At 41.1% G+C, this 13,119-nt stretch overlaps 1 protein-coding gene across 4 annotated transcripts in view; it reads left to right on the top strand.

Annotated features, from left to right (window-relative positions):
* ARMC2 (armadillo repeat containing 2) overlaps nucleotides 1-13,119 on the top strand; it is a 52,103-nt gene that overhangs the window by 31,205 nt on the left and 7,779 nt on the right. For all 4 annotated transcript variants that reach the window (XM_087942476.1, XM_087942478.1, XM_087942479.1 and 1 more), the window contains 3 exons: nucleotides 1,151-1,371; nucleotides 9,920-10,065; nucleotides 12,161-12,260. In XM_087942476.1, coding sequence (XP_087798602.1) covers nucleotides 1,151-1,371; nucleotides 9,920-10,065; nucleotides 12,161-12,260 — 467 coding nt within the window. The remainder of the gene's footprint in view (nucleotides 1-1,150; nucleotides 1,372-9,919; nucleotides 10,066-12,160; nucleotides 12,261-13,119) is intronic.

Genomic DNA, 13,119 nt, shown 5'->3' with positions numbered 1-13,119 from the left:
GCCATTTCTGACCACCACTACAACCGCCTTCGGGAAAGGGAGTAATGGCCAGCTGGGGAGGAGAGATGCGGCTCTCCTCAACCCTGCAGGCAGTCTCTCTCTTCTTCACCACCTCTACGGGGTGGCTTAGCCCCGAAACCAGCCGGCTCGGGGTGCTCCAGCAGTGAACACGGATCGAAGCCTTGCAGAAACGAGGTTTCGGTCTGTCGCCGAAGAAGCTCAAACCAGAAGGGATCCGTCTCTCTCATTCTATGTGTGTATTTATGTGTGTGTTATTTTTTTCTCTTTATTTTTAAATTAAAGTAAGATAGTTGAATCAAAAAGTAAAAACTGTGCATAGCTGGGTATTACTATCAGAAAGATAAGATACTTTCATCCTGAAATAAGACACACATGATTAGTACCTACTAATAATCAGAAATAATTCACCTCTAATTATTTTTATTATTGTGACCAAGACTTTTCATTATATGCAACTTCCATTTAAGAAAATTAAAATTGTGTGCTGATTTCCTTTTTAAAAATGGACCGTCTTGCAATCACTGAGGGCTGTATTTGCAAAAAGGAAATTTCCATTGCTTTGCTCTCATCAAAAATGTTCCTGGGCTTGGGAGAATGTTCAATCCAGGCCTTGGATTTGGAATATGCTAACATAGTTTCAATGGGGGAAAAATAGCCAGAAATAGCTTGTATAAATGTAAGCTCCACTATTGCAATTTCCTTCTCTTTAACAAATCTCCTCAGCTTTTTCTCTTCCTTATCCCTTATCTGAATTATTGGGATGGCAGCTAGTAAATTAATCTTGAGCAACTGTCTTTGCAGTCCCATTGAATGCTTTTATTTCAAAGTACTATAAATAAATAACAGTGCAGAATTATTTATTTGATCCATTTTATATTGATTGCTATATTACAAATTCTATGGTAAGTTTCTGTACAATAATCAGTAATTAATTAATTTGGAAACTTTATATGGCTGCCCAACTCATTCATGGTCACTCAGTGGCAGCTTAGTTAGAGAAGTTATTATTAATTTATTTGACAGTTCCTTTTAAAAAAGAGGGGGCTTGGATGAAGTAAACCTCATTCTGCGGGAGCAAAAAAATTGCACTAGAGATGAAGATTCACATCATGTAATTTTTTTACTATAGATTCTCTGCTTGAGATTCTGAGAACAGAAGACTTGCAAACAAACACTGAAGCTTTTCTTTATTGCACTGGTGCTATAAAATTTATTTCTGGCAATGGGAGCCTCATTAATGAAATGGTCAACAAGGGAGCTATTGAAATCCTGCTGCAAGTAATGAGAATGATTAATGAAATTAATGAAGATGATACTCGATTTTCCAGTTCAGGACATCTCTTGGTCCAGGTCAGAATTAGATTTTTATTTCAATTATTCACTTATTTCAATTTATTTCAACAAAAAAGGTTCAAACTTTCTAATAGTGTTCCCTGGTTTGACTCTTGGAGGACTGTCCACGTTTTTTTTTTCTTAACAGTATTGTGGAAGTGGTTTGTTACTACTTTTATTCTGAGATGTTTTCCAAATTTTCAGTCTAGTCAACTATATTATTTCAGTTCTAACCTTGTGCTACCCTGGTGAGCTTTTCTGAATTAGCTAAAGCAATCTAAGGTGCAGCAGGCGCTTTAACTTAATAGTTCTAGATCTATAATACAGGTGTCAAACTCGCTGTCACATTGCTGTTACGTGACGTTTCATGATGTTTGTTCTCCCACGAGCTGTTCAGAGCATCCAGTAGTGGGAGGTGCTTCAGTCTCTGCTTGTCTAGACTGGGGTTAATTTGCGGAATGCTCCTCCTCCTCCACGGGACTCCTCCCCAACGTTCCCCAGTTTTTGGCTCAGCCTCTTGAGAGATAGGCAGTGCTTTTCATTACTCCTTGGCCGAAACAGGAGAATTCTTGTTCAGGTTTGAAGACAGTCAATTTCATCTTTCAGGTTCTTCTAACAATTGCTCATCAATCTACCGACGCTGCCTTTGACACCTGGCCGTCGGGGATCGCATTATCAGGAAGCGCTTCTTGCACTCCTAAGCGCAGGGAGGCTTCGGTTTCGTTCCGCCCTCCCCCACTAGCCCTACCCTTGCCATAGCGATAGCTGCACCGTTTTAACATACAAACAGCATGGCTTTTCTCTCTCACTCTCTCCCAAGTCGTATCAAAGTTTTTTCCCCCAAAAACGCTGTTTAGGGGTGGAGGTGTAATCGCCTGGTTGTTTTCACCCCTCCCAGCCAGTTTAGCCCTAAGGGAAAGCTATTGGAGCTTATCTCTTTTCACAGCGGGAGATTGCTGCTGGCGCGCATGTCAAAATAATGGCTGGTCGCCATTTTTGCTGTAAGGGGACCGCGTGGCCGTGCTGAGTACAAATTCAGTAGACTGTGTGAGGTAATCCTTATTCCAGATTAAGGTTTTTTTTTACTCAAAATACCCTGAGGAATCATCACAACCTCGTTTTTAACCATATTTGAGGCCATTGTTAATTCTTGTTGGCTTAACCCTCACAGTTCTCCCTATCCAGCGGCACAACAGCGAGCACCTAGGCCAGTGTCCACCTGTGCAGGGAAGCTGTTGAAGGCCTGTGAGTGATAATTTGGCCTGCTAGGCATTCTCAATTTGGCTGATTGGGACATCCAATTTTGCGCTATATATATATTTGCATACATATATGCACTGATAATATTAATAATAACTATAATATTAATATAATCATAATAATCATAACAATATAATAATACTAGTAATATCATAACAATAATAAATTATTATTATTGAGATACGATTCAATTTTGAAACAGATATTCATATTCATATAAAAAAGGGGGGGATTTGATTTCAGGGCACCATGTCCATCCTTGGTCAGGTCCCTGGGCACGCCAACCACCTACACAATATAGCGTTAAATAACAAGCGTACTGTTAATTCTATAATCAAAATGGCAGGGGGTAGTGGTTCACACACCTCAACTTCAAGGGGCAAGTCTAAATCTCAACACAATCCTAAGCAAAAAAAAAGGGACTTCTAAGGCATCAGAAAAAGACGCCAACAGGCGACAAAAAGCACTGGAAAAACAAATAGATAAGTGCACACGGGAAGCACACAGGACCTCTCAAGCTTCCTCACCCCACAGTCCAGAGCTGTCCTCCTCTTCCCTCCCTCCCCCACTAGATCTCTCCCTCTCATCCAGGCGCAGCGTGGCTCCCCAGACTCAACAGGCTCAGTCAACTCAATCACCAATCATGCGAAGGATACCTGAAGCGACGTTCACATCAACAGCTGCCGGTCTTCGACAGGAACAATCTCTTCTAGACGAAGTGCCAGAGTGAATGAAGACCTGGATGGGGACAGCTATCCGTCAGGGAATCACAGCAGGCCTGCAACATGCGGTTCTGACCAGGGATCATCCTGCACCCACTGAGTATGATTCGCAATCAGTTCGATCATTGGCCAGGTCGGAGCAACACTATACCCAGGTACAGTTTCAAGGGGGTCTTCTGCTCCTCCAGGGGCTGCAGGAGGAGGAACAGGAGGAGGAGGCGGAAGAGGTGGAACACATTGATCAGATGGAACAGAGTGGATCAGAATCAATACATGATACTGACCTGGCCATGTCAGAAGCGGACCCGTTAGAAAGGGGGATGTCTGGCTTCCGGTTTGCGAGGCTTCGGCAGGGATTTGCGATCCAGCGCGATCCCTGCTGAGCTCACTGCCAAGGTTCCCCCGATCCGTTTGGATCTGGGGGATATAGCTGCCCTGCAGGGGCAGCTGAAGATAGGGGGGACCTGGAAAGGGGGCAAGGGGTGTCGCAGACCCCCTCCCCAGCCAGCAAAACCCCCTTTTCCCGAGGTGGAGGAACGGCGGTCAGCAATGGCCGCCATGAAGAAACCTGCAAACGGATAAGATTGTGCAGGAGGAAGAAAATCGGAGAAATTGTGAGAGTTGTTTCTGGACCGGGATAAAGTTGCCAAGGGATAAGAAAGTTTCCTGGGGCTTGAAAATTGCTACGGAGAAGTTGCTACATTGTTTCCAGAGAGAGTTACAAGCGGCGCACAGAATTCTAAAAGGGAACGTTTTTTTTTTTCTTCACTCCTTCGTAACGTGACAGCAGATGGAATAACAAGAGAAATCTGAAAATCTAGGTAATTAAATACTGAAGAGATAAGGATTTCTGAATGGTTCTTTTTTTAAAAAGACTTTAAAAAATTTTTTTTTGCTGTGAGTGGGAAGGGAGAGGGAAAAATTGGATTAGAATTTGAAAATAAGGAGAAGACTGCCTGGATTTTTAAAGAGCTATAAATACTAACAAGGCTTCTGAAAGATATATATTAAATGGAACTTTGTGATCAAACTCCAATCCCAGAAAGAGAAAGTGAAGGAGAAAGTGCTTAAAAGAATTAACCTATTTGGATTGCTTGGTGATTTTACCACTTTTGAGAATTATCTCTGATTAAAAGCACTTGGGTGGTTGCTTGGGAAAACTTTTTCTCTTTATAATGGCATTACTTGTGGACAGATTGAAACTTTTATATCAAAAATATGAGAAAGAAAAGCAGGAAGGGAAGGATGTTTTTGATACTCTTTTTCGGTATTTAGAAATGGCGGTCTACACTTATGTAAAATTGAATGGACAACAGGACGACTGGGACAAAGAAGAAGCCATTTTTGATGAACAAGTGACTTTGGCTGGGGAAGGAAAGGAGAAAGAGAAAAAGGAAAAAGAGACTTTAAGACCTATAAAAGCAATCAAAAAAGAGAAAAACAAGATGAAAAAGAGATATTATGTTAGAAGACAACAGAAAGGAGGAAAGCAGAGAAAAAGGGAGGTGGAGAGGCAAAGGGGTAAAGAGGACAGAGAGAAGAATAAGCAAGGGAGAAAGGGGATGAGAAGCCTCAATAGTAGAGAGCAAGATGTAAAGAAACAAAAGTTTTTTAGAGATAATGGGTAAGCTTTATTGATAAAGGGATTCTAGAGGTACATAAGATTGTTTTTTATATTTGTATTTAGAAATAATTTTAGAAAGTTGGAAATAATGTGTAATTTAAAGTGTGATAAAATGTTTAATATAACTTAGTGAAACTTGTCTTAAGAAAAGGGGAACATTTTATGAAATAAGGATTTGAGATATGATGGGGGGGGGGAATTAATTGTGGAAAATATAAGTATTCCCAAAAGGCATGTTATTTAATTGAAATGGATAAAATGGTTAAGATATAAAGGAGTTGGAGAGAAAGATATAAATGAATGTCAATATTAATTAGATTGTGTTATTTCAGTGGGAATTTTTTTTTTTTGAAAGGAGAGATTTGAAGTAGGAGAAGCAGGAATACCTTAATGAAATAATGATTTAAAATATGTGATGTGGGGGGGAATAATTATGGAAAGTAGGTGCTCCCACAAAAGTATGTTAATTAATTGAAAAGTAATGTGCTAAGTGTTTATGATATAAAAGAATATGAATATTAATGAATAGATTAGTATTGGTATTGATAATATTGTATAATTTTAGAATGTACCAAATAGAATCCCAATGTAAGTTAGGTATTTTATATTAAGTATTATAAATGTAGGGGAAAGAGGTAAAGGCGTCATACTCCAATTAGTGTACAGGAGAAGCTTTTTTAAAGAAGAAAGATAAATCGATAGCTGGAAATAAACAGACAAAGAATAATAAATATTATGATTTGAATTGAGATGAGATAAATAAAATAAAATTAAGAGAATCTAAGAGAGAGAAGAAGCTATATAAAAAATTGAAAATGGTAATATTGATATGGAATGGCATATAAAATGAATATGAATTTGAGTTGGTGTCTGTGCAAAGGGTTTTGACCCGGGATTAAGCAACTTTCAGAAAAGATGTTTTTTTTTTTATGTTTATATGTTTTGTGTTCTTATGTGTTTATGTTTGAATGAGCTAATAAAACCTTGGAGAAAGGTTAGAAAAGGACAATGGAGAGAAAGATAGAAGAAAATAAAGCAAGTTAGAAAGGGAAAATATGTGATTGTAAGGAAATGTGTTAATGTTGTAAAACTTTCAAATAATTTTTAGAAATTTTTAGAAAAAAGGTTTTATGTTTATCTTGTATGTTTTGTATGCTTTTAAAAATTAATAAAATTTATTTTAAAAAAAAAGGGGGGGGATGTCTGAGGATGAGGGGCTTGTTCCCGACCAACCAGTATTTACAGGCCTATTCCGGCCACAACTTTTCAAATCACTCTTATTTAAGGCCATAAACATTGCGCGCCTGGACAAGCCGGTCCCTTCTACCATTTCAACTCCGTCAGACGAGGGACCAGAGGATCTCATCTTCAACCAACCTCTAGTCGAGACAGACATAATTCCAGTCCCTCACATGTTTGCGGACCTGGTACAGAAACAGTGGGCTTCTGCAGCAGTGTACCCAGCCCCCACGGGTTACGACAGCAAATTCTTTAATTTGGCCCTAGATTTCTTAAAATTGTTGAATACTCCCGAGGTAGACGAACCCATTGTGGGATTAGCGTCCTCGTCCTCCATTCCCACTGAGGCGCTGGAGGCATTAAAGCCGGAGGAAAAATGGGCCGAGCTAGCCCTATGCAGGGCCCATCAGTCTGATGTGTGGGCCATCAGAGCGGCCACGGCTGCTTCCTTCTTTACCTGTTCTTCCCTTAGATGGCTCCAGCTATTACGGGAGCATGTCCCCAATTCTAACATTAGAGCACACCAAGACATTGCAAAGCTTATAGCAGCCACTGAATTCTCAGCTGACACAACCTTTCATGCAGTTAAGTTTTCAGCCAGAGCCAGAGTTTTCACATGGCACAGCGCGACGCTTGCTATGGTTAAAGAATTGGCAAGAAGATATTAAGCATACATGCAAGCTCTCCTCTTGCAGGAGACAGACTGTTTGGCCCTTCCCTCGATCTGCTACTTATCGAGACTTGAAACAAAAAGAAAATTTTACCTTCCCTTTTTCGGAAGTCAGACCCTAGAAACCCTCAGTCCTTTCGGAGGGGATCCTTTCGGCACTTTTATCAGGGACCATTCTCAACCAGATACCAGAGACCCTCCCCACCTTTCCAACCAGGGCAACAGCCAGAGAAGTCAGACTTTGGGGATAGGAACCGAAGGGATGGCCAATCCAAGAGATCCTTCCGAGGAGCGGGGAATAGATCTTTCCGGCGTCCAAGATAACCCCATGGACCCGGCTCCCATTGGCGGCCGCCTTAAATTATTCATGGACCAATGGGACTCCTCAACGTCTGATTCCTGGGTCACAATCAGATTCGGCCTTGCGCTAGAGTTTCAGTCCACTCCCCCAGACTTCTTTATGTCGTGTCCTCTTTCCAGAGATTTGGTTAAACGAAATCTTATGGAAACAGCTATTCAGCATCTACTGGACTTACGAGCCATCCAACCAGTAGCTACTGAACAACGAGGGCGAGGTTTCTATTCACATCTTTTTGTTGTTCCCAAAAGTTCAGGGGGGTGGAGAGCAATCTTGGATTTGAAACATCTTAATCAATTTTTGGTGTATTGCAAATTTAAAATGCATACCCTGCAATCTATCTTACTTGGCATCAGAAAAGGTGACGTCCTTACATCCATAGATCTGACGGAGGCGTACTTACATATTCCCATTCGGCCTTCCCACTATAAATTTTTACGATTCTGTTATAATAATTTCCATTTCAAATATGTGGCTCTTCCTTTCGGACTAGCATCTGTCCCCAGGACCTTCACAAAGGTTCTCGCAGCCCTCGCTGCTCATCTCTGAGGTGTCCCCATACAACTGCAGTGTTACCTTGATGATATCTTAATTTTGTCGTCTTCTGTTCATCAAGCAGTCATAGATACTCAGACTACATTACAATCCCTACGACTACACGGGTTCTCAGTCAATTGGGAAAAGAGTCATATAACACCTTCGACTCGATTAATTCATCTGGGGACAGTGGAAGGCAAAGTTTTCCTGTCACCAGATAGTCAAAACAGCATTCTTCAATTAGTTAAGGAGATCAGGGTTCATAAGAGGGTGTCCCTAGCTGATCTATCAAAATTGTTAGGCAAGATGATCTCATGTATATCTATTATTCCTTGGGCCCGTCTCCACACTAGATCCCTCTAGTGGTTCCTGCTCCCATACCAGCGATCTGGCCGAAGCAACTCCAAATAAAAGGTCAAGGTTCCATCACAGGTCCTCATCTCTCTCCTCTGGTAGACCAGACCAGCCATAAACAAAGGTTGTCTATTAAAAGAGCCCCACAGACTTACCATCACCACCGATGCCAGCCTGTTTGGATGGGGAGCTCACTTTCAATCACTCACACGCTGGTCCTCCATAGAACAGTCATGCAGCATAAACTGGCTGGAGTTTCGAGCAGTACACCTGGCTCTCCGCAGCTTCCTTCCACAGGTACCCAATTAATAACACATATTAATATTGACCGACAATGTGACCGCGAAAACTCACATAAACAAACAAGGGTCAAAACACCTCATACGAGAAGCAGAGCGCTTGTGTCGTTGGGCAGAGAGCAACCTGATTTCCATCAGAGCAGAACACATTTTGGGACTGTCGAATACACAGATTGGCTAAGCAGGGCCACAATAGATCAATCGGAGTGGCGCCTCCATCCAACCCCCTTTCAAGAGGCGGTCAGGACATTTGGGCAGCCAGTGATGGACCTGTTCACTTCCCCACTCAATGCTCAGCTCTTGAGATTTCTTTCCAGATACCCCTCGCAAGGAGCGGAGAATTTCAATGTGCTCCATTGCCGTTGGCCCCTGAGGCTTCTGTACGCATTCCCGCCACTTCCACTGATCCCCAAGGTCATCCAGAAGCTGTTCGACAAGAGGGCGGAGCTGCTTCTGGTAGCTCCCTACTGGCCCAGACAGTCGTGGTTTGCAGACCTCCGCAGTCTGTCCGTATCACCACCATGGAGAATTCTGCCAGACAGGGTCTTGTTAACCCAGGGACCCCTTCAATATCCGGACCCTCAATGGTTGCACCTGACCGTCTGGAGGTTGAGCGGAGTCATCTGAAGAGCGAAAAGTTTTCCAACAGTTATTGCCACCATCCAAGCTGCCAGACGCCCCTCAACAACTCTCATCTATAATGCCACATGGTCCAGTTTCTGCAAATGTTTGTTTCTCTCTTCGCCAAAACTGGGGGATGCTGGGGAGGAGTCCCATGGAGGAGGAGGAGCATTCCGCAAATTAAGCCCAGCCTAGACAAGCAGAGACTGAAGCACCTCCCACTACTGGATGCTCTTCACAGCTCAAAGAGAACAGGCGTGTCAGGTAAGTACCAACGCCCTTTCTCTTCGTGGAGCTGGCCTTCTTGGATATGGCACCTCCGTTGTGAAATATCTCCTCCTCTGAGTTAAGCTGACACCATCACTTCTGACTTTCTAAAGGGCTCTCAAGAACTGGTTGTGCCATCAAGCTGAGAACTGGCAAACTACTGGCAGTAAGATGGCTCTCCCATTATAATCCCTTCACCCATGATTTGTTTTAGCTCTGTTTTATAATTTTTAACATCAATAATAATAATTGTTCCTATTATTTGTAAACTATTGGTTTTTTTTTCTTCTACTCCACTGAGAGTCACTTGTAAGAAGGGCAACTATATAAATTTGATAAATAAAATAGAAGCCGCTACAAGCAATGATTAAAGTTCTTTCAGATAAAAAGTGACTTACAAGTAGATCTGTTTTTAACAATCAAGCCTGTATCATTGTTTCATATCGTGAAGTTTAAATAACCCACACTATTTTAAATTTTCCACTGAGTTTCACACTACTGCTATCAGAGAAAGGCTGTACAAAATTTAGTTACATTTTCAAAAATGTCCAATACTCCTAACAAAATTATGTTTACTGTGTTTGTTTAATTCATATTTAAATTTATTTTCTCTAGCTCACTGCCACTTTACGAAACTTAGTAGACTTACTTCAGTCACGGTGCAAATTCCTTGAGTATGGAGCAATTCCAGAGCTCTGCCTCACATTGGAGAAACGTATGAGTGACAAGGATATATGTATCAATGTGGCCAGAATATTTAGGTAACCCTCACTATTAAAAAAAAAATACAATGTAGATCTTTTTTGACTCTTCAGCAACCACCTCATTATCTATTGAAGTGGTTGCTTCCATGGAGATACTGTTTATATTTCTGTTGAAATACTTTGGATCAGTGTAGCATTTAATTCCTGAATGATTGTTTTGGCTCACTTTTTTGAATAAGAAAACACAAATTTTCTGCAATCTAAATACAAGTAGACCACCCACAGGCTGCTGGGTGCCCTTGAGTACATTATCTGTTTTGACTTGTGGTTTCCGTAAGAGTGTTAGTACTTCTCTCCCTTACCCAGCCAGCAGACAATGTGTGTGGGAAAGGATTATTCCTTGCTTCTAATGCTGTAACCTGCCTTAGGATGGCTATTAGAGGGGAGGAAGAAACGCTGTTGCTTCCTCCTTTATAGCAACCGGGCTCGAGATTGTGGATTTTTTAAAAATGATTTTAGCAATAAGCATAACAGAAATTGGCCTCAAAAATCATTAGGCATGAAGAGCATAAGACTTCTTCCATTGTCCCTTTTAAATATTGTTGCTTTTCACTGCTAGATAGGATGCAGTACTAATTTTGAGTTGGTTTATTGGGAAAGGATTAAGTTCTGCCTACTCCCCAAAAGAACTTACGCTGAATGCTACTGTGTCTCTATGTATGTGAAGGTGCATTTGAATGTATGTACGTATGTATGTATGTATGTGCAAGCAACCAATAGATATGGCCTCTGGTTACTAATTTATTCACCCCTGCTCTAAAGCAAAGATCATCAAAAACATCCCCATAGGAATGAATTAGCAGCATTGCTTGTTTAACACAGAAAACTTCTTATATTCCAACCCCTGTATGATTCCTTCAGAAAAAGAATGCCATTATATTAAATAAGAGGAAATCTGTCTCCTGTAATAGTGGCCAATGGCAGCAGGCAGCATTTAAGGCTGAATACAATAATACATTGATTTTTCTTCTTCTGTTATCCATAATTAAACGGTTCAGTGAAACAGGACAAGGTCCTCTTGACATCAGCTGAGGGCCTCAGGACTTGCCATCTTTGTTTCTCTGTCACTGGTGTTGTTATATGTCTTTTCTTCCTTCTCATAAAAATACCACTTTGCTTTCCAGTAGCCACTTCCTGTACGTGGGGTCCTTGGTGCTCTCTGAGCTTGGTTGTTCTTGCAGACATTTCATTATCCAAACTAGGTAACATCTTCAGTTCACTAGTGATGTTACCTAGTTTGGGTAATGAAACGTCTGCAAGAAAACAACCAAGCTCAGAGGACCAAGGATCTCAACCCTGAGCTACAAATGTTCTCCTTTATTAGTACTTCATGTTATTTGCTGCTGCATTATCCTTGGTTGCTGCCGCTTTGTCTTTCTTGTTGAGGTGCTTGAAGATGTTTGTGTTTGCAAGAAATCATAGTGGGACTCACAGAAACAGTAGAGCAGTGATCCCCAACCTTTTTTATGCCGCGGCCCGGTACCGGCATTAGCTGGGCGCCGCGGCCCGGTACCAGCATCAGGTGGGCGCCGCCATCTTTTTTTGATGAAAAAGTGCTTTGGGTGACCTCACGGAAGCACTTTTTCATCAAAAGATGGCGGCGCAGCGCTCGTGAGCTTTTCCGGGTAGATATGGCTTTCTACCGGAAAAGCTCACTGGAAGCGCTAGCGCCGCCATCTTTTGATGAAAAAGTGCTTCCGGTGAGCTTTCTACCCGGAAAAGCTCACCGGAAGCAGTTTTTTGTCAAAAAAAGATGGCGCCAAGCAACCAGCGGCCCGGTAGGAGTTGTTCCGCGGACCGGTGGTTGGGGACCCCTGCAGTAGAGGGATTTCTTCTACTACTGTAGCAACTTAAGTTAAGCTTTTGATTGTCATTATTCCTTGTGATAGAATTGATTTTTTTAAGTCATCAAAGCCATTGCCACTTGTTTCTCTAATTGTTATTTCTATTGAACTGTACAAAAATAGAGAATGCTGGTCTTTTCATTTTGTACTATGAATAATGTTTAAAACCAAAACAAAATACTTACATTATACTGGAATTGGAAATCATAAAAGAAAACCTAATCTATATTATTGTTTCAAACGTGCAGCAAACTTTCTTCCTTCAACGACTGCTGTGCAGCTTTGGCAGATTGCTCCAGATGTTATGCCTTATTTTTAGCCCTGCTGAACAAATACCCAACAAAGCAGGTCAGTTTGTTAATCTTCTGGTTTTTTAAAAATATATTTTAATCCTTTGATGTGCCTGTGGGGTTATATGTATGTTAGTCCATTTTCAGAGACAAATTCCATGTGTATTTTCCAGATAGAATTGAATGTCTTCAGGCATTTAGGTGCTTAGAAATAGGTCCCTGTTGCAATACAGTCCTTTACTTATTATCACAATTAGGACCAGAATTTCTGTTGCTAAGCAAGATGGTTATTAAGTGAGTTCCACTTGATTTTATGGCCTTTTTTGTCATGGTTGTGAATCGATCACTGCAGTTGTTAAATAAATCACATGGTTATTAAATGAATCTAACTTCCTCCATTGACTTTCATTGCTGGAAGCCAGTTGGGAAAGTCACAAATGGTGATCACATAACCTTGGGATTCAGCAATCTTTGTAAATACACGCCAAGCGCCCAAACATGCCATCATGGGGATACTGTGACTGTTGTACGTGTGGGAACTGATTGTAAGTCACTTTTTTCAGTGTAGTAACTTTGAACAGTTACCAAGGTAAGCTAATGGTTGTAAGTCAAAGACTACCTGCAGATGTAGATAGTACAAACCTCCTACTTATTGAGATGTAATAATAGAGGAGAATGTACATATTTAAGGACTTGGGAATTTCAAGGTCCCTAAACTTCTGCATTTGGCCAAAAATGGAATGAAAGAACAACGAGCAAAGGGGGGAAAAAAAGGGGGGGGGGAGAATGATTGTTAGAATACAAGATTGCATTAAAACAAATACATTTTCTCAAATAATAAGAGCAGATTAAATGTTTCTTTTGACTGGGTTGCTATGTGAAGATTCCAATTCATTACAAATTGACGTAACTATATA

This window comes from Notechis scutatus, chromosome 1 (assembly GCF_049901735.1).
Source record: "Notechis scutatus isolate UNSWTSFEM ecotype Mainland chromosome 1, rNotScu1.2, whole genome shotgun sequence".
Classification (NCBI taxonomy): Eukaryota; Metazoa; Chordata; class Lepidosauria; order Squamata; family Elapidae; genus Notechis; species Notechis scutatus.
Note: the sequence above shows the minus strand (reverse complement) of the source record. Positions and strands in the feature narration are given on the sequence as shown.